Here is a 22,815-nt window from a genome sequence, read left to right on the forward strand (position 1 = left end):
AAAACACATAAAACAGAGCTGGGTATAGGGCTCTGGAACCATCTCCAAGAAATCCTCTTTGCTGACAAAAGCAATGATAGAGCAGTGTGCCCAGAATGCCACATCTGTATAAAAATGCTTGTATAAATAGATATCACTGGAAGGATACCTAAGAAATCGATCACAGTGATTGCCTCTAAGATTTTAAAAATTGTGTACCAGGTTTTTATATTACTGTTTCAAATATATGCATTTACATAACTTTGTCTAAAAGCATTCACTTTGGAGCTAGGTGGATGGAATCACTGCTCGTGGGGTGGAGGGGATGAGACTGAGATTCTGTGAGCCTGACTGCCTCATCTCAACTTCATCGCAGGACGCAAAAACTCCTACTGCTGAAAGGGCAGTCCTGGCCCACGTAAGAAAGTAACCTACACTTATGGGCCCTTCTCTACCTTCTGGAACATTCTAACATCCTTCAGAGGTCAGAGATGCAGTTTGCAGAGAAAGGGTAGGGCTCCCCGGGGAGGGAGGAGAGGTGGAGGAGTCCGTGGGTTTGAGTGTGGGTTTGATCTGTCCACCTGATTGTGGGGTTGCAAGGCCAGCCTGAGAATGTAGCCGGTCCTCAGCTCCTTTCCTCACACCCCCATCCCTGCCCCTAGATCCTCAAAACCTCTGGAAGTGTTGTTTTGTGTTTTGTGTGTGTGTGCGTGGGCCCACACGCATGCAGCTTGGCACGCATGTCTATAACTGCATCTTTATTTGTGTCAGTATTTTTGTCTCTGCTGCTTTATTTTGATACCGTATTTTTGTGTGTCTGTATACAAGAGGCAGTAAGGCACAGTTATTGGGAACATGGACCCTGAAGCCAGGCGGCTCAAGGTCAACCCCCAATCTGCCATTGTGTCAAGTAGATATTGACCCCCGACCTATCCATGGGAGTAGAGGGTGCAGATTCAGCTAACAAAAATATATAACACCCAGTTAAATTTGAATTTCAGAAAAACAGCAAGTTTTTCTTTTTTTTAGTATAAGTATGGTCCATGTAGTATTTGGGACATAGTTCTGCTGAAACATTATTCACCATTTATCTGAAATTTAAATTTAGCTAGGTGTCTGGTATTTTAACTGACAAACTGACATGGAAGGGATATGACTCCCAGCCCCACTGATGCTGGGCAGGCCATGTGATTTGCTTTGGCCCGTGGAAGGCAAGTGTACATTACCATGTCCCAGATCTGAGCTGAGCCCCTCAGAGACATTGTGTGTTTCTTCTCAGCCCTTCCGCCATCCAGCATGGCAGAAGCAAAAGTGACTGTATCTTCAGCACAGGCCCAAAAGGGGGACATGTGAAACAGGCCTGAACCCAATCCCAGTACTGCTCAGCCAGCCTGCGGACCCGTGGGTAAAAAAATAAATATTTTATTGCTGAAAGTCTCTGAGACATTAAGGCCATTTGTTGCCACAGTAAAAGCTGACTTATGTGTTAACTTTATAACTTTGGACAAATTATTTAATCTCTCTCAGTTTCCTCATCTCTAATCTATAAGGTAGATTATAGGGTAATTCTGAAGGTTAAATTAATGCGGGTAAGGCCCTTAGAGAAGGGCCTGGCACACAGTAAGGGCTCTGTAAGTGCCAGCTGGTATTATCACCTGGGGACACTGGTTTGTGTCCACATGCATGCTGGTGTTTCTGTCTGTACTCTGGGGTCAAGCATGGGCCGGAAAGTGTGGCTGGTGACCAGCTAGACAAAGACAAGGGAATAGACATCCTTCTGACCTGGAGGCCTTTGCGGAGCTGAGACAGAGGCGAGGAGGTCAGCTACTCACCTGTCGGGAGTAACACCCCAGCTGGGGTTGCAGGGTCTGCTGGTAGGGCATCCTGGCTGCCTGCTGTGGGTACAGGCCCTGGGGAGAGAAGGGGGAGGCTCAGTGCTGTGGGGCGGTGGGCTCCCAGCCAGAGAACAGCAGCCACTCAACTCAGCTTCCAGCCCCCTTGCCTGGACCTCCAGACACGTTCAAGTCCGTCCCACCACACTACTGGCCAGACCCACCAGCTGCCTAGTCCAGCTGGAGTCAGGTCGAGCCAGCAGCACGCCTCACAGCACAGCACACAGGAAGCCCCTGGTTAGCAGGATTCACAGCCTTTTTGGTCAATATTTAAGGCAAGAGCTTTAGGAACCCGCCTGCCTCTTGAATTCCAGATCTGCCCCTTAGTGTCTGTGTGGCCTTGGGCAAGTCACTTCACCTCTCGGAGCCCCTTTTCCCTTGTCTCTAAAATTATGGCTGTTCAAGCCTGCAGAGCCTGTGAAGGTGGCCAGATTATCTTCGTTGCTGTCTACACCCCTTTCCTAAGTGCCTTTCCCCAAACCCCATTCCTGCCCCAAGACGTGAAGTACCCGTGTACGTCTGTGTGCACGTGTGCGCTAGCTTGCCTCCATGCTTATTTAAGCACATCTGCACGTGTGCTTCCATTTGTGTCTGCACCTGTGTGTTTCTGTGTACAAATGTGCAACTATGAACCTAGGTGTGTTAGTTTGGGTCTGCTGCTGTGCCTCTATCTGCCCACACGTACACCTGTGTCTGTACCTGATGATGAAGACTGACGTGAAGATAGATGAGTTACTCCATCTAAAGGGCTTAGAACAGTGCAGCACGTAGTAAGGATTCTGCCACCATCTCTCACTGTCACCCGCTGCCCCTGCTACTCCCACCACTTGAAGAGGCTGCCTGGCAGCTCAGCCCGACGGGAAGTAGAAACTTTATTCACAACTCTGTCTGGGGTGGCCTTAAGTGTCCATGTGTACACACACACACACACACACACACACACACAGAACTGCCACTGTGGATGGGGTCAGCCCATGACCCCTCCAGTCCCAGGCTGCTTCTATCTGCCAATCCAGAGTTACCCCCTAAGAATCCCCTAAGATGCAGTTCAAAACCCCAACCCCCCCTCAGACCGCATGTCTTTCCAGAAGATTCCAGGCCCCAAGATGCTGCCTCCATCCTGGGCTCGGCTTGTGCCAATCGTCTAAGTGCTGATGGCTGATGCTGCCCTTGACGACTTCCTCGGAGCCCTCCTAAAAGGGCTCCTCCTAAAAGGCTCCGAATCCCTGATGTGGGGTCCTGGGGAAGCCCCCCAGCTCTCTCAGCACCCATCCCCCACGTCCCCGAGAGAGCACATCCTTTCAGGGCCCTCCTTGCTCTCTCCTCCCGTGCACCTGCACTTGACCGTGGCCGGGCCTTTCCCACATCCACCAACCCCTTCACCTGAAACCAGTGCACCTGCTCGCCTTTTCTCCAAGCCCTGCTGCCAAGGCAGCCCCACTCACCACCACGACCAGCCTGTGACCCCAGGCGTGGCCTGAACTGGGACAGAGGTGTCAGCCGGATGGAGCCGCCCTGCCTGTTCCCAGCCCCCAGTGGGCTCCAAGGCCGCGTTCTAAGTGTCCCTCCTCTGCTTCACTCCCTCCCCATCAGCGCTCAGCTCTGCTTTCCACGGCCAACTCCCCCAGGGCGCCGTCCTCCTCACGCCCGCCTAGGTGAGGCTACCCCTAGGATCCATGCCCCGCCTGTCCCTGCTCTGTCGTGGGGCGGATTTTCAGGAGATGATGCTATATTCATCAGTACGAGGCACACTGTATGACCTGAAGGAGATTTCTAGTTGTTCAAATTGCAATTCTGTGAAATCACAAGCAAGGGTAAACACACATTCATTCCTCTTTGCTTGAGGCCACGGCCTCTTCCTACGTGCCCTCCCTCCCTAATTGGGAGCAGAGTTCCTTTGTGTCAAGCAGCCCAGGAGCCCCCGGAGCTCCCGTGTGCTGGGGACTGAGTCTTCCACGGCTCTGCATCCGTCCACAGTGGAGCTCTGAGTAAATTGGATTTGGGACCTCATTTTTATTCTTCACACCGAGCAGGAAAAGAGGCTAGGATAGACTGTTCCCCATTTCTCCTCTGTGCCTTCTCAAGGTCTGCTGAGCTCCCTGACACTGTTTCCTAGGAAGATCAGGGCTGAAAAGTGATCATAACCAATATCTATATCATACTTGAGATTTTACAAAGCCCTTTCCCGAGCATGGACTCCATTAACCTGACAACTGACTCAAGTGTTTGCTGCTGCTGCTGTAATTATTACGAGGCCGCTTCACAGGTGAGGAGACCAGGGCTCAGAGCATTTGACTAACTTGCCCAAGACCACACAGCTTGGAAGCAACGCAATTCCCTTAAACCCAAGTCTGACGATTCTAAAACCTGCTTTCTTTTTATCATATCAGGCCTCTTGATCGGCCGACTTGAAGCCTGATGGCATTATGAGACCATGAGGACCTGGGAGAAGGTAAATTACCCTGTCCCTTGTGACCACCTGGGAGTGTCCATGTGTACAGCCAACTTCACCTGGGCCTATTCAGTGTCTAAACTGCTGCATAGGACCCAGGGGCCCTACCAGCCAGGGCCCTTCTGCCCAGAGGCCCAGGAAGCTCAGAGTCAGCCCTGTGATGCACACATCAGCATCTCCAAAGACAAAGGACTTCATGCTGGAAAAATACGTCCAAATCTCACCCACTCCAAAAGTCAAGTCAGAAGAAGTTCACGTAGCAGAGAGAAACTAGCCCCTCTGTACAAAACAGACCATTGCAAATTAGCTTTACGTGGTGAGCCCTGTGGGTGCATTTGAGAGTGAATCGGTTTACACCAAATACAATTATGCAATTGTTTCTCTCTCAGGGGTGGGGGGCACACCATGCTGGCTTTGGATTTGTCCCTGCCTTGTACTGGACGCCGAGCTTCCTAGTCATTTTGGAATCACCTCACCTGAGTCAAGGCCTATACTCAGTGTGAAGCAAGGTTTTTTGTTTTTTGTTTTTAATTGCTTAAATGAATGAGGAAATAAAGAAATACAAATGAGTGCATCAGGGACTAGGTGATAAACGACTGCACAGTGAGTGAGCAAGGGTGGAGGAACATCAGTGAAAGAGTTGGTGAATCAATGAGGACGTGGACAGGGCATTTCTCTCGAGACCTCTGCCAGGACAACGTATCAGAGACACGGGAGGGACGCACTTGGATTTTCCCATGAATCATGCTTCCTTATGACGTCTCACCTCAGTGGTGGGGTGTGAGGAGAGTGTGGCCACTTGCTCTGTTTAGCAAACAAGAAAAGGCTTGAAAACAAAACTTTGCAGAAGAAAAGAGAGACCACGCTAAACTCCTTTACTTTAGTTCCTGTTTAAGAATCAGGGGCTGAGCCTGGTGGGCCAGCTTAGAGGGGCTTTACGTGGGACAGAGAAGACCCACCTTCTGCGCAGGATGTCTAAGCTGTGAGGCTTGCCACTCTGTCGCAAAGGAGGAGGTGACACGTGGGACCGGAGGATCAGGGGGAGGGGGAGGGGCACAGAGACAGGATGAGTCGATTTTCAGGTGGATTTCCTTCTCTCTGCCCTCTCCGGGCTTGGCCAGGCCAGACTGGGGTAGCAGGTTCCCAGGAACCTGGCCCTTTCATACACCTGCACACCATTCTGGAAAGGAGCCACGGAGGAGACAGAACACTGAGAAACCTTAGACGCTGAGCACCTTTCCTGGAGGAAACGAGCCGACCCAAAGGGACTATTTAAGCTCTTGGTTCAGACTATGGTTTAAACCAGAGTGAACATTTATTTGATTTTTTCTTCTATCTACCCAGTGGGTGGCAGCTCTTGAGGGAGATTAAGTTAAACAGACAAACTAAAGAAACTACACTTTCCCTGAATAAATAAGTCTGTGAGTACAATTTCCCACCCTGCAAGTGTTTCTCCATCCCATTGTGTCTGGCCCCTCTTAGCTATGAGCCCAAGACCAAGAATGTGTGTCAAGCCATCTTAGCCGGTAGAAGCTAAGATTGCTGGGTTGTAGTTGAAATAAAATGGCCACATAATTTGTCATCTGCACCAGAACACTTGAGAGTGAAAGGGGGTGCAATTAATAATTATGCTGGGACAAAAGACCTAAACCGGGACTGTCCCAAGTAACCTAGGACACATGTCATCCAACCGTAAAGGAGGTGGTGGGAAACAAGGATTATGCTATCATCCTCTCCTGGGAGCCCAAGTACTTCACAGGCCCAAACTTAGCCAAGCTCTGGAAGACACGGCACAGAGTGAACTGAAATTCAGACAAAGGAAAATGAGAAATATACACGCACATGCACGTGCATGTGCGCACACGTGTACCGGGTGGTCGGTCTGATGTGGCCCCGATGAAAAAATTAACTAATGAGTCTATGGCTGTTTGTGAATTAGGCTTCCTGAACCAAGGCTTCTCCGTGGACGGCCACCGGAGAGCCAGGCCCAGGATCCGCTCACTCACCTGGTACTGGGGGAAGGTGGAGGGATTCGTGAACACGGGCAGAAGTGGATAGTTCAGGTTGAGCCAGAGCGGCTGGTTCAGGGTCGCTGAGGTCAAGGTGGTGGCAAAGCATGGGGTGAACACACTCCCTGCGTACTCGAGGTTGTTCTTGTCGGCCCCCGTCACAGGCGGGTTAACTGTAAGTCACAGGAGAGGCAGACCATTTCTGTGATTGAGGAAGGGAGAGGCCAGGACGCCCTCCGCCCCCATGACTGCCTGAGGGGTTAATGTTCTCAGGGGTTAGGTCTTTTAAAAGCTCCCAGAGGGTTCTTCAACTTTTGGATGAATTTCCAACTCTAGGAAAACAGCGTTAGTTCACACCTTGCCAATTCGGAAGGGGTGAAAATCCCAGCATGGCCTGGCAGGGAGCATCTCTCCGTCATTCACTAGTAAGGAGGCAGTTTAGCAAGAGGACGCAACAAACCAGATTGCTGGGGCTGTATCTCACCGACTTACAAAACTACATTCTTTCAAGTGCTTTAGAAAAATGCAGTTTGGTATAAACAATTGCTATGCCATTGGAAGTCTTTCTTATCAAATTATTAAAGCAACCCCTTGAGGACATGTACTTGGCAACAGTGAAGACCTGGTGCAGGTTGTTGCATGTATGTTGGAATCATTTTTTAAAAAATACTTTAAAATATCACATAATTTAGTATGATGGGACCCAAAATTAGTCTGAACGAATGAGATGTGATTGAGTTGTTTTAGGACATGGATCCTGGATTTTTCCTTGTACAATATGCTCTGCGGGCTTATACAGTCTGAGCTGGGGTGTCAGTTTCCCCTTATTGGCACATTTTCGGGGGGAAAGGCAGTTACACTAAAACAGTTGTAGAAGCACAAGGGAGAGAAAGCCGGCACATGAATAATCTCAATGTAGAAATAATCTCAAAGAACGGATTGTTCTTTGGTTTGGGCCACTTGAGGGGATATAAGACAGGCTGAGTCAAGGCTATATTCAAACTGACCACCGATAATACCCATGTGACCCCTGAAAATCAACTGCATTTCTCTAGCAATAGTATTCCCTGTAGGGGACACAGGAAGTCATTTCCCCCGTTTTATGGGACTAGGGAAAGACAGTAACTTGCCCATGGATGGGACAGCCCTTTGATGACAGAGCCACTCCAGGGACATCTGAGGGTTTCTGAAATCCCTTCCTCTACAGATTTCCTCTGGGCAGGGTCAGCTTACGTTTCAGCTCTAGCCCGTCCACCTCCACCTTGCTGCGAAGCTTCAGATGCCTGCTTGGGTTCTTGGTGGCCCCAAGGAACTCACAGAGCAGGTTCTTCTTGGCCGGCCAGGCAGGCTTCTTGGCTGGCAGGGCCATGGACGTAGAGCCCATGGGGTCACTGCCACCCTCCTTACCACAGGTGTCCTTCCGTCTCTGGGACCACGGACTGAGGAAGAGGCTCTCTTGACCCTTGGTCAGCTCCTTGGCGCCAGGGTTCCGTTCTACAGCAGAAGGGAGACTGAGTCAATGACTCGGGAAGGCCAAGTGCTGGATGCGGGGAGCACTGTCTTGTGGACTAAGTGATGGGTCCTCCAGAGCACATCTGAGGCCCCAACCACTCTGGGCTCTATCTCCCAGCCAAGTTCAACCCAAGTTCAATCCCCGAAGGTTTCACTGACCAATGCCCATTATGGTCTCCCCATCCCATGCACACATGCATGCATTCATCCATTCTTATCTTCTTGCCTTCCATCTACCCACTCATCCTCCCTGCCCTCTACCCATTCTTCCTTCCTTCCATAATTCCTTTCTTCCTTCCTTCCTTTCAAACCTCCTTCCTTCCAGTTACCTCTCTTTTCTTATCTTTTCTTTCTTTCCTTCCTTCCTCCCTCCTTCCCTGACTCCCTCCCTTCTTCCTTCCTTTCCTTCATTTCTACTGTTTTTCTTTCCTTTCTCCCTCTTTTTTCCCTCCCTTCCTTCCAGCCCTCCATAGGTTGGAATACAAAGGTCCCAGATACAAAGCTGACTTGGACACAGTTCCTGCCTTCAGGGAGCACCTGGCTTAGTGGGGGGACACATACTCCTACAGAACACACGTCTGGTCCCTCATCACGGACTCTCCTCTTGCTAAATCGTCATGGCAATTTAGCACTCTCGTCAGCGCCAGCCTCTGACCTGAGTCCTGGGGACACTGCGGTGAGTCAGAGCCAGACTTGGCCCTGCAGGAGCTCAAAACAAGGATGAAGAGAAAGACAGACCCAGAAATAGCTCTGGGACAAGGCAGATGGGAACCATGAGGTGACAGAGGGACACCGTGGGAGAAGAAGGTGGCTAAGACAGCTTCTGTCTGAGAGGACCAGAGGGCTTCCAGAAGGAAGAGGGTCTTCAGCAAGGCCTTACACCAGGGGCTGTGGGTGACTGTGGGCAAAGGCACAGAAGCATTGGAGAGACACAGTGAGGCAATGGATGTGGTCAGTGCCAGGCTCAGATCTTTCTCCAAACAGACCGAGTGTCCCCCAAGTGCTAGGACACTGTCTGGACCATCATGGGATCCTCTACAGCAGTGGTTTTCACCCATATTTCCTTGTGAGCAATGGAACTCTTTCTTCCAACAAAATTAAGTATGATGGGAGGAAAATACATATATGTGTGTGTGTGTGTGTGTGTGTGTATATATATATATAACTGCACATATATAATCTATATACATATATAAATTTTTTAAGGCATTGCTTGGTTGAAGCAGGGAAGAGGGCCTTGCACTCAACATCGTCACACCTTCCCCAGCCAGGAGGTCCTGGTCTCCATGGAGCTTGGCTGGGAAATGGCGCTGGACACACAGCAGGCACCTCGGATCTTTCTGATAGCGGCAGGACCAGAGGACCTGTGCCCAGTACTACCTGTTGGGAGTGGATGTCATCCCACCCACTCTTGGCCCCATTAGCCCACTGGCCTTGGGGCTGAGTCTGGACAGGACAGGGCCTGACCTCCTAGTGCCATCCCAGCAAAGGAAAGAGCTGCTCTAGCCTGAGCCAATTTAGGAGAAAATGCCATTTTTATCAAAATATGTCCCTAGAGTCTCTTCCAAGAGTTTGTCTGGTTGTGAGTGTAGCCCCCAGTCCCCTCCCCAGAGGCCCCACACCCGCCACCACACACATACATACCCAGCTGCCTGAAACATGCTCCTCTCTCATCTCCAAAGCTCCCTCTTCCAATGTCTGTGCACACAGACCCACACACATTCCTGCCTGTCGTTCCTTTGGCTCACTCACACGTGCACACAACTACACACAGAGAATGGGCACACACAAACACATACACACGGTCACCATCAGATGCACCCACCCTGCATTTTCTCTAACAGATACGCTCACACCTGCAAAGCTCCCCTTGGCACACCTTTGCCCACACACTTGTACACACATACACACACAAATGGTGGGAGGGTGGAGGGGACAGGATGGCCTCCAGCCCAGCAGCCTCGTCCGACAGAGAGACATCCACGCCTCTCTCCTGCAGAAGAAGGTGGAAGGAACGTCGCCTCCCCCAGGTAGGCCTCTATCCTCTCGCATGTACAGCCCATCGTCCCCAGAGTCCTCGGGCTTCTAGAGGCCTGCCCAAGACCCAGAGTCCAGCGTGCTGTCCACAGCTCAGAGTCCTTGGCCTTCCTCCAATGCTCCAGAGCACAGAGTGTTCTTTAGGGTGACCGTGTTCCCGTTTTCTTAGGAAGATGGATCTGGGCCCTCCCAACACAGGCATCTCTCCGTTACCCGTCCATGCTCACAGCTTGGGGGGAATTTTTCTTTTGGTTTTCTCCTAGTGACTGCTGACAGCAGGCAAATGCCCCTGCCATCAGTCTGCCTTCCTGGAACCATCCAGTCTGGGTGGCTGGATCGGAACAGGCACAAAAGGCAGAATCCTGGGAGTGGGGTGGGGGAAACTTGGGAGGCGGCTGGATTTCCTGCGGAGGCTGTGAACTCCTCAATTCAGGAGTGGGAATGCACTTTTCTAAAGCCCTGCAGTACCTGGGAACAAATCCCAGGGCCAGCAGTCTGCACTGCACCTGCAGAGTTTACACATTCACCCTCCTGCCCCACAGAGAGGGGACCAAGCCTCATGGTTGCAACAGGAGCCTCCGTGAGAAGCCAATCAAATTTCCCTCCTATCCAGCTTAAAGTCCTCACACTGCACTTTCACCCTGGACCCAGCGAGGGTAAATGTTTCCTTCCGTGTACTCTGGGTGCCTGTGGATTTAAAACCTCAGTCAGTTACCAAATGGGCTTCTCCCTCTTCCCAAGCCACACTGGATTCAGAGCCACTGTATCTGCTTACAAGAGTTGTGCCCTGTATACGGACATCCACAGAGGAGGCCTGTGGGGACTGAAAACAGCCTGTACCGGGGGACTGTGCTCGCCAGCCAGGCCACGTCATCCTACTTTGCGCAGACGTTGCATGTGCCTGACGCAGCCCGGTAAGTTGTTTCTTCCCCTGCGGGCCCACTCCCTAGCCCTGCCCCCAGTCCCACTCACCCATCAGTTTGTGCCTCTCCATGGCAGGGTCAGCCTCGGGCTTGGAGCAGATCTTGGCAAACACTGGCAGCTGCTTCCTCTGAGCAGGGAGTCTGGGGGGCTTATCGAGCTTGTCGGGAGGCGCTGGAGGAGGCGGGGGAGTTGGCAGCAGGAATGGGCCCAGCTCCGCGGGCTCCCCGGGTCCAGGGCCACTGAACATGCTGCTCTGCAGGAAGTCCTTAATGGCCGTGCTCTCCTCCAACACCGTCTTGTTGTCGGGGGCCTTGGACGTTTCCGCAGACTTCAGTGGGAACTGAGCCAGGAGCTTGCTGATCTCCGAGTTGGAGGCCCCCAGGCTGTTGCCCCTGTCCTCTGTCCCCTTGGCACTCTTGACCTTGGCAGTACGCAGGATGCCTGTGACCGCAGACATGGTAGAACTGCAGTCCTGCCGGCTGCCGATAACGGGCACTGCCACCTTTGGCTCCAGGAGCTTGTAACCAGCAGTGATGGAGGCTGCTGGGCGTTCACTGCTGCCCGCCACCAGCGAAGGCACAAGAAGGCAGGGAGCCGGCTGCCTGGGCCCCTCGAGGGAGCTGCCGGGTGCCTTCAGCTCCCCGGAGCTCTCTGTGACCGGCATGAGGTGCTCTTTGGTGAGGCTCAAGAACTCCTGTTCCACCAGCAAGGAGATCTCATCTCTGCCACTGGTGAGTTCCGGAGGTCTGCAAACAGGTCAGAAAGACAGATGGCTTTAGTGCCAGCTCCCTGAGGGTGGCTGTGCAGCAGGGCACAGGCCCCAAGGAAAGGGGATGGAGGAAACATGCCTCCAGGTGTGAGAAGCCTATTGCTTTCTAAGAGAGAAAATGGACCATCAGTGGACTCCAAGGGGTTTCTACACCACACCCGTGGGCACAGTACCGAGAGCTTGGTTCTGGGAATCGGGATGCCTGGGTCCTCTCCCAATACTACATCTTGCTGAGTGAGCTGAGCCTTAATTCTGTCCATCTCTCCCTGTTCAGTCATGCTCAGGACCGGAAGCAATAAAAGACCAGCAGCAAAGGGGACAGGACGGAGCCGACAGCTCTGAGCGTGGCATCCAGAGTGCTGGGGCTGCGTCTTGGGAAGCCCCCAGATGCCCTGCAGGATGGTTGAGTGAGAGCAGGGGACCTCAGGGCTCACAGCCCGGCTCTGTCACTTCCCAGCTATGTGATCCTGGGCCCCTTGCTCAGCACCTTGGTCTCCTGTCTTGGTGAACAGGAATATCATAGAGACACTTCAGACCATGTCTGGCACGGTAAGGGCAATACACGTGTCAGCTAGTATGTCGACACTTCTGTCAGCCTGGCTGGGCCCCTGGTCCTGAAATCTGCACAGTGGTTCCGTGGACGCCCACGCCCACCTTGGCTGGCATGGCCCTCTGACCCGACCACAGACCGGGGCCCGCTTCCTGGGAGCGCTGACCATCTCTGGATCCCTGAACAGACTCACAAGCATCTCCCTGTATCTAAACACAGGCCTCTACCTGCACCTCAGACCCCGGGAGCTCCAGCCTGGACCCTTGACGGCCAGCACCAGCCTGATGGGGCCTGATGGTCCCGTGGACTCTAGGCTCCTGGTTGCTGGCTCTCTCCAGGTGTGGGACAGGGTAGCAATCCTGCTGGCCTGGCCTGTGGCCCAGCCTGCCACGCCAGCCTCCTTGGCAAGGGGGAAACTTCCTCCCTGGCACTCCCAGGAGGACCATGGTCACCCAGCTTAGAACCATCTGCTATCCCTTCTGGATGGGTTCCCATGAAGGGTGGATGAGGTGGCCTACACAGAGCATTCTGGAAACTGCTCAATGCTCTACCGCTGGTAGAAGGTGGTGAAAATGGCAAAAAAGAGGCAGAGGGAAAAACTAAAGCCCCCTGTGAGTGGAGCTTTGGGGAGGCCCTGTGCACATTCCTGCACTGACAACCCATTCTGTGGGTGGAGTCAGCCCCGAAAATAATGACTGGGGAATGCGCCCAGCAGGGACGGTCCTTCCTGGTAATGCTCTGTGTATGGGCACACGCACATGGGCACATGCACATGGACACACACACACACACACACCACACATGCACACACACACGTGCAGTGCAGGCACAAAATGACTCAGTTATCACACAGAACCGGGGACAGTCTCCACATCTGATGACCAGCCACTGCCTACTGTGCTGGGTATTAACCCCTTAGTTGCTGGGTCCTGATGAAGCCCAGAGGGTCCTGGAAAAGGTTTTGGGTAGCCAGGGCACTTGGGAAGCACAGGGAAGAGTTTAAAACTTGGGAGTTTGTCACTATTCTAACAACCGAGGCAACCAATGCCTCCTGACCACCAGCCCCCGATGTGGTCTCCCCAGGCCTGGCAGCTGAGAGAGGTGCCAGGAAAAGCAGACTCCAGGCAAACAGACCGAGGTCAGAATCAGGCACCTCTGCGTATTTCACGTCAAATCCTGGAAACTCAGAGACTCCCTTGTGATGAGGGTATGACACCTGTGACATGGGTATGACACTACAAGTGCCCAGACGCTGGGTGGGATGAGAGCTTGGTGCAGTAACCCCTGTGCAGGCTCAGCATGGACACGCACCAAGGAAGCCCTGGGTACACGGTGGCTGTGAGCGGCAGAGTGGGAGCAGGCTGGCCCTGGAAGATCCCGGAGGCCATCAAAGCCGTGTATGAGGCAAGGCGGTCCACTCTGTCCTCCCCTTCTTTCCCTGGCCTCTCTCCTATTCCCATCCTTTCCTCCTTCTCACTCTAGACTCGGTCTATAAATTGGCCCCCCTCTCCTGCCGTGTCCCTGGGAACACCTGGAATAAAGAGACTGCCAATCATCACCCTCAAAGGGAACAGTGGAGTCTCGAGTCACAGAAACCAGATACTTGAGGGACCAGTTTTTGTCTCTCCCGTGCCTGCCCCCAAACTTGCAAAGCAAGTTATGTACCAACAGATCTTCTGAATTGGAAAGACTCACCACAATTATGTTATTTTTTTGTTTTTTGTTTTTGGCCATGCTGCGCCAGGCTTGCGGGATCTTAGTTCCCTGACCAGGGATCGAACCCGGGTGCTCAGCAGTGAAAGCGCACAGTCCTAACCGCTGGGCGGCCAGGGAATTCCTCAACTATATTAATTTTTTAAAATTGGGATAATGGTATCGTGGTTATATTTAAACAACAACAAAAAGGGTCCTTATCTCTTATAGATACATACTAAAGTATTTACAGGTAACATTATGTCTGGGATTGGCTTTAAACTTAACCTAGCAAGGGGAGGGAAAAGATGGGGGCGGGGGGAATAGATAAAATAAGATTGGCCCTATGTTGATCATGGCTAAGGCTGGGTGAGGGGTACATGGGTTCATCACATACTAGTTGTTCTATTTTTGCCTGTGTTTGGTTTCTCGTTGTTGTATTTTTTTCTAAAATAAAAATGTTCTATAATAGACGTACACACAAAAGTCTCACCACTGAATCCTTTAAAGTATCAGCTCCAAGGAGAAGTCAAAGCAGCTTCTAAAAGACCCACAGGGCCCGAGGTCTCTGTACCAAAAGCCATCCCACAGGCAGTCCCTTCTCTGCACCTGAGAGGATACTCCTACCACTCCCCCACCCGGGAGCCAGGCTGGCAGAGAGGACCCAGCAGGGGCTGAGTGTGAACCCCTGTTCATATTCCCCGGTCATTCTCCTCTGGACACATCATGGGGGTCAATGGGCCTCTTAGGAAGCTGGCATTCCCAGAAGGGGCAGGGCAGTGCTAAGAACAGAGGGGCCCACCCTGGCTGTGGGTCCCCCATGTGTCCCTGAAAGGCTGGCCCGGAGCACCTGGCCCTCCCCGAGACAGCCTCTACAAACTCCTATTTCCTTTGCATCTGCCATGAATCCACTACAGGCCAGACTGGAAGCTAGGCATCCACATATATGCTTGCATTTAATCCTCTCCACGTCCCTGGGCAATAGACAATATCATTCTCCCTTTACAGATGGGAAAAGTGAGCCTGAAAGAGGCGAAGGACCTTGTCGCTGAGAAAGTGAAGCGACTGGTGTGAGGATGCTGCCGGGTCCGGCTGATTTCCTGACCTCCTCCTACCCCAGCCCGGCTTCTTTTCCAGGGATGGTTCTGCAGTGAGGTCCACCGGCCCCTGCTCCGTGGCTGGGCTTTGTTCCCCAATCTGAATGCCACCAGGGATATGGCTAGGATCATCCCCTCACTCCCGCTTGTGGAGGATCAGCACGGCGAATCCTGAGCCTGTCATCCGTGGCATCAGCTGTCCCTGACAGCTCTGTGTCAGCGGCATGTCTCATGAGCACGCCTTCTGGGTCCCCCACCAATTTATGGATAGAAATGTTGAAGGGGAGGGAGGCCAGGGCTGAGCCTCAGGGACATTGCTGGAAACCCTCCCCCGCCCCCAGTCTGCCAGTAATCCTGGATCAACACTTCGGGGGAATAAATCAATCCAGTCGCTATCATCCCATCTCCACTTCTCCAAGACAGCCTTTATCAAATACCTTGCTGCAGTCAAGATTCAGCACACAATTACACTGTGTGTGTGTAATTGTGTGTAATGCACACAATTACAAGTCTCTGAGCAAGGGTCTCCCCTAACTGCCCTCTCCACCCCCAAGAAAACAAGATTCGTTTGCTCTTTTCTGTTCTAGAAAACTGCATGCCTGCAGAGCTAAGACATTCTTAGAACTTAGATCAAACCATTCCCCCACTTAAACCCTTACGTGAATTCTCACTACACATAGACTAAAAATCCAAACTCCTTTCTGACCCCCCGGGGCACCCCACAAAGTGGCCCTGTTACCCCCTCCTGCTTTGACTCCTCTTCTTCTGGCCACTCTGGTCTTATAAATATGCCTTGGCATGTCAAGTTCATTCCAACCCCAGGGCCTTTGCACCTCCTTTGGATGCTAGATCATCCCTTGACTGACTCTTACTAGGCACTCTATGCTCCATCAATCTGTTTATTTTCTTCCTAGTGTTTATCACCATCATATAGTACTTTTTTATGTCTTTACTCCCTACAACAACTCATCCTCCCTGAGGGCAGGGACTGTATCTTGTTCACCATGGAGGCCTCAGGACCTCGAGCAGTGTTGGGCGCATACCTCCAGCTCAGTAAGGATTTGTCGAATAAATGAATAAACTGGCCCACGAACTTGTCTTTACCCTTGTCCATTTCTTGAAACTCTTGAAATCAAGAGTTGTGTGGCCAAAGACTGCCCAACTCCTTCAATGATTGCAAGCTGCCTGGATTTGATTCTATTTCTGGCCTTCCATCTCATGTCCCACCTTGGGCCTGGCACCCCTGTGAGCTGACCGGATGACACTGACCAGCCTGCTTGGCAAGGTCCTAAGAACTCTCAACCCCTGTAAGTCAGTCCCACAGCAGAACCCACACAGAACCCGCCCAACTCTTAGCGACCACTCTGGGGCTCACAGATTTTTCCCTCTCCCAACAACTTTGCTGGGCTCCGCGTCGAGCCTGCCCGCCTGCGTTTCCTGGTATCTATCTTCCTTCCTCTCTTCTTAAGAAGTTTTGCCGACGCTGGCACCTCTCCCGCGCTATTTGCTTTCTGCTTTGAGTTGGTAAAAAGCATAAAATCTGCCACAGACTCTATCACAGTGAATCATTCGGGGCCGTTAACCCAACTCCCGGGCGCTGACAAAGGAAGCTAGTCAGAATTGGTGCTGGGGCTCCAGCTGCTGCCACTACCTCTGCTTTGCCCACCTCCGGAGATGATAGGTGTCTCATGACGACTCTGTACACGGGCACCACGCATCATTTCTGCATTTGCAGTGTATAGAGTCGTGTAAAAATAAAGGCTATTGACTAGCTGGCACCCCTTCCCAGAATAATGACTAAGCAAGCATGCTGTTAGCTCCCCGACAGCAGTTCTGTGTTCATGATAACACAGAGCAAAGATGAAAACTGCTATTCATCTGAGCCAAACAACAGAAAAATGCAAGCAGAAAATTGTTAGTGCTGGAAAAGGACACCAAAACAACTATTTTCTTCCCACTATGGCATTTCAGATTGATGACAAACACGGTACCCAGGCCCGGTGCCCAGGCAACATGGGTGGTTGAAGACCGAAGCAAGGGAAAGGCTCTGGCTCCATCGGGAGGCTGACCTCCTGGCTGGGGGTGAGGCCGACTTCACGTGTCTGCGTGGGTGGGGCAGCAGAGCAGAGCGGCTAAAAAGCTCAGCGCCTGCAAGGAGGCAGAAACTGGATTCCCACTGCTTAATGGAGGCCAGCCCTCAAGCAAGCTGTCTAACATGCCTAAACCTCAGGTTCTAGTTCACAAAATCAGAAGGATGAGCATCTACGGAGAATGAACTAACTGGCTAGGCACCGTGCAAAACGCTCCCCATGCAAAACTCTCATTTGAATTCCCACAACAGCCCCAGTGGGGTGGTGTGAGGACCAATTACAGTTTTGGCCCTATGGTAGTTCCCATGCACCTTGGTTCAGTAACAAAGCAGAGATTTGGAAAGTGCTTGGGCATTAGGGCTTAACCTCTTGTTTCTCTTGGGACTCAGCAACCTCCACATAGACGAACCCAGGAAAGTCTGCTGGAGGATAACACATCCCGTGGAGAAAAACCTCAAGGTCCTCAGCTGACTAGCCAGACCTGGGTGACGACAGACACTGCAGATGTGTGGGTGGGCACGAGGCACGTCCCGCCAAGCCCACCCAAGCCTCTCCCAGAAGAACCACCCAGCGGAACCCAGCCCAGACTGCTCAACTACGGAAATGGGAGCTAAGTAGGAAGCTGTGGTGCTGAGCTGCTGAACTTTGATGTGGTTTGTTACACAGTCGGCCCTTCGTATTCAAAGGTTCGACACTGGTGGCTTCAACCGACCGTGGATGGAAAATACTGGGAAAAAAATTCCAGAAAGTTCCAGAAAGCAAAACTTGAATTTGCTGCACACTGGCAACTACTTACATAGCATTTACATTGTATAGTACAACTCTTTACATAGCATTTACATTGTATGAGGTATTATAAGTAATCAGGAGATGGTTTAAAGTATACGGGAGGATGTGTGTAGGTTATATGCCAATACGACGCCATTTTATGTAAGGGACTTGAGCAGCCGCAGATTTTGATATCCATGGACATTCTGAAACCAATCCCCTGTAGATACCAAGGGACTATTGTTTATCAAAAGCTAACGGGCACAGAGAGATACAGTTATCACAGTTTTTAAATGAAGAAGCTAAAGTCATCATCCCCCGATTGGCCCCCATCCTCACTTGACCAAGGCTGGTGGACATTTCTGGGTCTTCCTGTCTGCTTGGGGAACAGGGACCCATCTTCAATGCTCCTGGAGCTTATGTCACAGCACCCAGGATGGTCCCTGCCCAATGTGGAGGGAAGGGACACAGCCACCTCTGTCAAAACTACCTGGTGTCTTCATCTTTCCTCTCCTCCAGAGCTAGGATTCACTGAACTGCCCTGGGTATACACACCATACCATGTACACACGTACACACCAACATATGTGTGCCCACACAGCAGTCACGTACGTGCACATGCACATATCCCAATCCATACATGCACACACACCCATACCACAGCTGTGCACACACACACACTTACGCATATGCATACACACATAAAGCACAGCCATGTACACACACACACCAACGCACATACACACACCCAGGCACACAGCTGGGCTACAACCACACACACCTGTGTGCACACACACACACAACCACGCACACACACACACATGCTACAACCATGCCCATACACATACCACAGACGTGCACACACCCACACACGCAAACACACCACAGCCATGCCCACACACCTCACCACCGTGCACATACACCCAGGCACACACCACCGCCATAGCTTTGTAGAAACCCAGCGGGAAGAAAGAAAGGGGGAAGGAGGGCGGCTTCCCCTATCTCACAGCCTGAGGGGACCGGGCCAACTGTTTTCAGTCTGGGGGGTGGGGAGGGGAGAGGGGCAGTTGAGAGAAACTGCAGATTCAGTTGCCATCCCAGGCGACTGTGCACCTGTGTCCCAAAGGTACCTGGAAAGCCACTGAGTTCCACCTGCTGGCCCTTCTCTGGTGGGGGTGTGGTGGGCAGCGGGCCTTCAGAAAACTCTGATTCCCACCCCCTCCCTCCTCCGCTTTCCAGGCTGCGTGAGGATTAAGTGAGATGATGAATGTGAAAGCGCTTGGTAAACTGTAACAAGCGCTATGCAAATGTTAGCGGCTCTGACGGAGAGATGTGCGGTGCCCAGAGGCCCACTGACCCTTCGCAGCCCAGGGCCTGGCCGGCTGGGGGTGGGAAGCCGGGAAGTGGCTGAAACTGCAGTCACCTGCACCGTGGGGATGCTGACATTGCCCGGGGTTAAGGGAAAAGACACTGTGAAATCCCTCAGCTGCCCGAATGCCACGCCTGGGCTAGAAGTTCATCTCATTTCTTAGCAAAGGCCTTCACACAGAGTAGAGTCCATTTTTACAATGTCCCTGGCATCCTCTTAGAGCACAGAAATGGTTGATCTCCTTCCTTCATGCTTTTTTTGGAACACCTCTTTCTCAAAGCGGTGTCCCTTTGAAGCCTAAGGTTCCATCATCTTTGACCCCCAAAGTATCAGAGAACTTCCTACAAATATGCACAGGAATCCCCTGTGGTGCTTGTTTCAAATGCGGATTCCCTGGGCACTCCTGGGGAAATGGCAGTTCAGTTGGTCAAAAATGGGGCTCAGGCATCTGCATTCTGAGCCAGGATCCCTCCTCCACCCTCTGCCCCAAGGCCTGCAGTTCTGGTACAAATGATGCACTTAAGGACACACATGCAGGTGTGAATTTCCCTTCAGACACTTCAGCTCCCCTCCCCACCCCCGCCTGTCCCTCAGGGCAGGTGGGACAGTCTTCTAAGACAGATTGGCAGGTGGAAGTGAGACCTCCCACTCTGCCCCCTCCCTGACCCTCCATCTGTCTGGAGGTGAGAGAAAGGAGTACACAGAGGCAGGCAGGGGTTGAGCCTCGGACTGGAAGGTCTGGGGGATGAAGGATTCAGTGAGCTGGGGAATGAGACAAGAAATACTGAGGAATAAATACAGCAATAAAGGAGCTTCGGTTAGGAGCTACAGAGTGATTTTTATTGTTCAAATTATCTTGAAAACTTTTCATTTGAATCTGTTTAATAAGAGGAGGCTTACCCTAAGGAAGAGGTATTTTTTAAATGTGACTTGGGAGCTGAATTGGAAAGCACGTTGCAACAAAGATATTAAAAAGGGGATTAAACCAAACCACCGGTGGCCCATCTCTGCAGGCTCCTACAACCTGTGACACGGCTCCCAAAACCATAAAATTAAATTAAAAAGGGGGACACGGGACGTGGGATGTTAATCATGATTCATCTTCCCTTCACTGCTCGTGGCTCCCAGTATTAAGAAAAGGAGGAAGGGCTATTCTGAATGGCTCCTGGGGTAGGGAAAGAGCTCTGGTCTTAAAGCTTCACCAGGTCCCTATCCTTGTTCTGCCCCCTCCAAGCTGGATGACTCTGGGCAAGTTGCCTAACTTCTCTGAGCCCCAGCTTCCTCATCTGTAAAATGGGAATAATATTGACCATCAACTGGGAAGGGTTGCTAAGACAATGTGATAAACAGAAAATTGAAATACAGAGCCTGGCACGTATTAGGTGCTCAAGAAAATGTTAGTTGCCTTCTTAAGCTTAAGGCAGAAGGAGGAAAAGACCTTGCAATGTCTTGGCTTCCTGATATCCCGTCCCTACGTCACTCAATGCTTCCTCTGATGATTGTGACTTCTGGTTTGGATCCTGGCAACCTCTGGGCCTCACTCTCCTTGCAGTGGCATTTTTATGGTTCATCCAGCATTCACTTACTCATTCATTCATACACACTGCATTGCCACTGAGTGCCAGGAACTCGGCTGGGCGCTGGGGAGACAATGATGAGTAAGACATAGCCCTTGCCCTTAAGAAGCCGTGGTCAGGTGGGGGAAGAAAGACTGTCGCCACCGGCAGCGTACAATACACGCCAGATGACCACCTCATCAGAAACCCTATGCCAGAGTGGCGTTGACACATCCCACTGGGACTTTGTGTCCTCCCCTCCGGCCAACGGTCAACACAAGAGCTGGTTATAAACTGACTCTTCCCTTCTATTACCCACCTATAAAGACCCCTACCATTGGGTCCTCAGAGCTAAGGAAGGATTTATCTCTCCTGATGACCTCTTCTGCTTTCTCTTCTTAGATGATATGAGTTATAGAAACTAACTGGTATATTCCCACTTTTTGCCCCAGCTGCCTAGAGTCTCAAAGCCACATGCTGGCCTCCACTGAATACTTTTCCTTAGCTTAGCTTTTCTGGTATATAAGTCTCCTCTCCCCATACCATTCTTGATTACTTAACCCTTGTCATTTTGTCCTTGATAGTAATGATAATAGGGTGAGGACGAAGATGATGAACTTGAAGTCCTTATTTTCTGCCAGGTGCTGTATGAACTTTGCACACATTCTTTCATTAACCTCCACAATAGTCCTTCAGCCTGGTCGCTATGACTTTTTCATCTTTCAGGTGAGGAGAATGGGGCACAGAAAGTTTGAGCAACTTGGTGACAGCTAGGAAGTATACTGGGATACTCCTATATTTTATTGTTATCTGAGCCACCTTTAAACTCTTAGGAAAGAGAGGGGATATAATTGTTTATTTAAATTTTAAAAAAGGAACGTGGAAGAGGGAGGAAGGAGAAATGTTAAATGGAGTGAGCAGTGAAAAATTTACAGAATGATACACTAATTCCAGGTCTTTAAGGATGGGGAAGATTTCAGTAGACAGAGAGAGGTGGAAGAAAGGCATTCCTGGTGGTGAAATAACCTGAGCAAAGGTAAGGGAACGTGCACCTGCTTGCAGCGCATCTTGGTTTACAGAGAGTCTGGAGAAAAGCAGCCAGGCGCGCACCTAGAGATGTAGGGAGGGCCAACTGCAGAGACTCTTTCCAGACCAGGTCAGGGGGTTCAGAAGACAATGAGGAAGCCGTGGAAGATGCCTGAGCAGTGCTGCTGATGTGTTTCAGGGAGATGAAGCTGGTAAAGGGCGAAGGACATCCAAGAGGGAAAGGAACCAGGCACAGTAAGAGGAGACGATCTGAAAATGGCAGAAGAGAGACCTGCAAGGGAGCAGGGAATCAAAAACCACCATGAAGGCAACGGACAGACGTGTAAGGAGACTGGAGGAGAGAAGGGTCAAGGGCCTTGAACCTCCATCTGCAGCACTATTTGTGCACTAATTCACTTGACAACCAGGATGGAGGATGCATTGATGTCAATGTGATTGGGGTCATAGTAGTTGCTGAGACCCAGCCCTGGGAAGCTTAAGGGAAGGGGACACTTAAGTGTCCATGAGAAAAGCATTCCAACGCGGGGCCTGGGGTTTTCTGACATTCTAAAATGTCAAGGGATGTGAGGACGTGTTTCAGGCAAAAGGGTGTATGGTAGCTTCCCTCAGATTCTCAAAGAGGGGTTTGACCCCTCCAAGGGGAGCAAATGCTAGCCTGGAGTGAGCATTAGACTCCAAGGGTCTCCAGAACTGGCTTCTGCTCTAGGGCATCAGTCCGAGTTTCCACGTGTGAGTCTTGTCTTCATCACTCCCATCACTAGGTTTCAAGTTTTTTAAAAAATAAATTTTTTAATAAATAAGAGTGGGGATGTAGTCCAAGCACTTTTCCAAAAAAGCAGGATTCGTCCCATTTTTCCTGAGCTGGGTCTTGAGAAGAAAGCCTCCAGAAAGAGTCCTGTAAGCGCAGGGAAGGACGGGAAGCTCCCTGGGATGATAGGAAACCGCGTGGGGGTGGGTGAGAGCGGAAAGGTGGCTCTCTTACTGTTTTAATAACTGTAGCAACAAAGGACTGGTTTGTTGGGAGAACAGTTCAAACAAGGCAGCACGTTGGGTTCCAAGTCCCAGTGGCTCT

General features: G+C 51.3%; 1 protein-coding gene across 1 annotated transcript in view; it reads right to left on the bottom strand.

Moving 5' to 3' along the window:
• LOC309979071 (uncharacterized protein C1orf94) overlaps positions 1 to 22,815 on the bottom strand; it is a gene marked incomplete at both ends in the record, with an annotated part of 35,954 nt that overhangs the window by 7,448 nt on the left and 5,691 nt on the right. The window contains 4 exon segments of the mRNA XM_082865649.1: positions 1,812 to 1,889; positions 6,330 to 6,505; positions 7,566 to 7,826; positions 10,854 to 11,551. Of these exon segments, the coding sequence (XP_082721775.1) occupies positions 1,812 to 1,889; positions 6,330 to 6,505; positions 7,566 to 7,826; positions 10,854 to 11,551 (1,213 nt within the window).

This window comes from Leucopleurus acutus (genome assembly GCF_964270905.1).
Source record: "Leucopleurus acutus genome assembly, chromosome: 2".
Taxonomy (NCBI): Eukaryota; Metazoa; Chordata; class Mammalia; order Artiodactyla; family Delphinidae; genus Leucopleurus; species Leucopleurus acutus.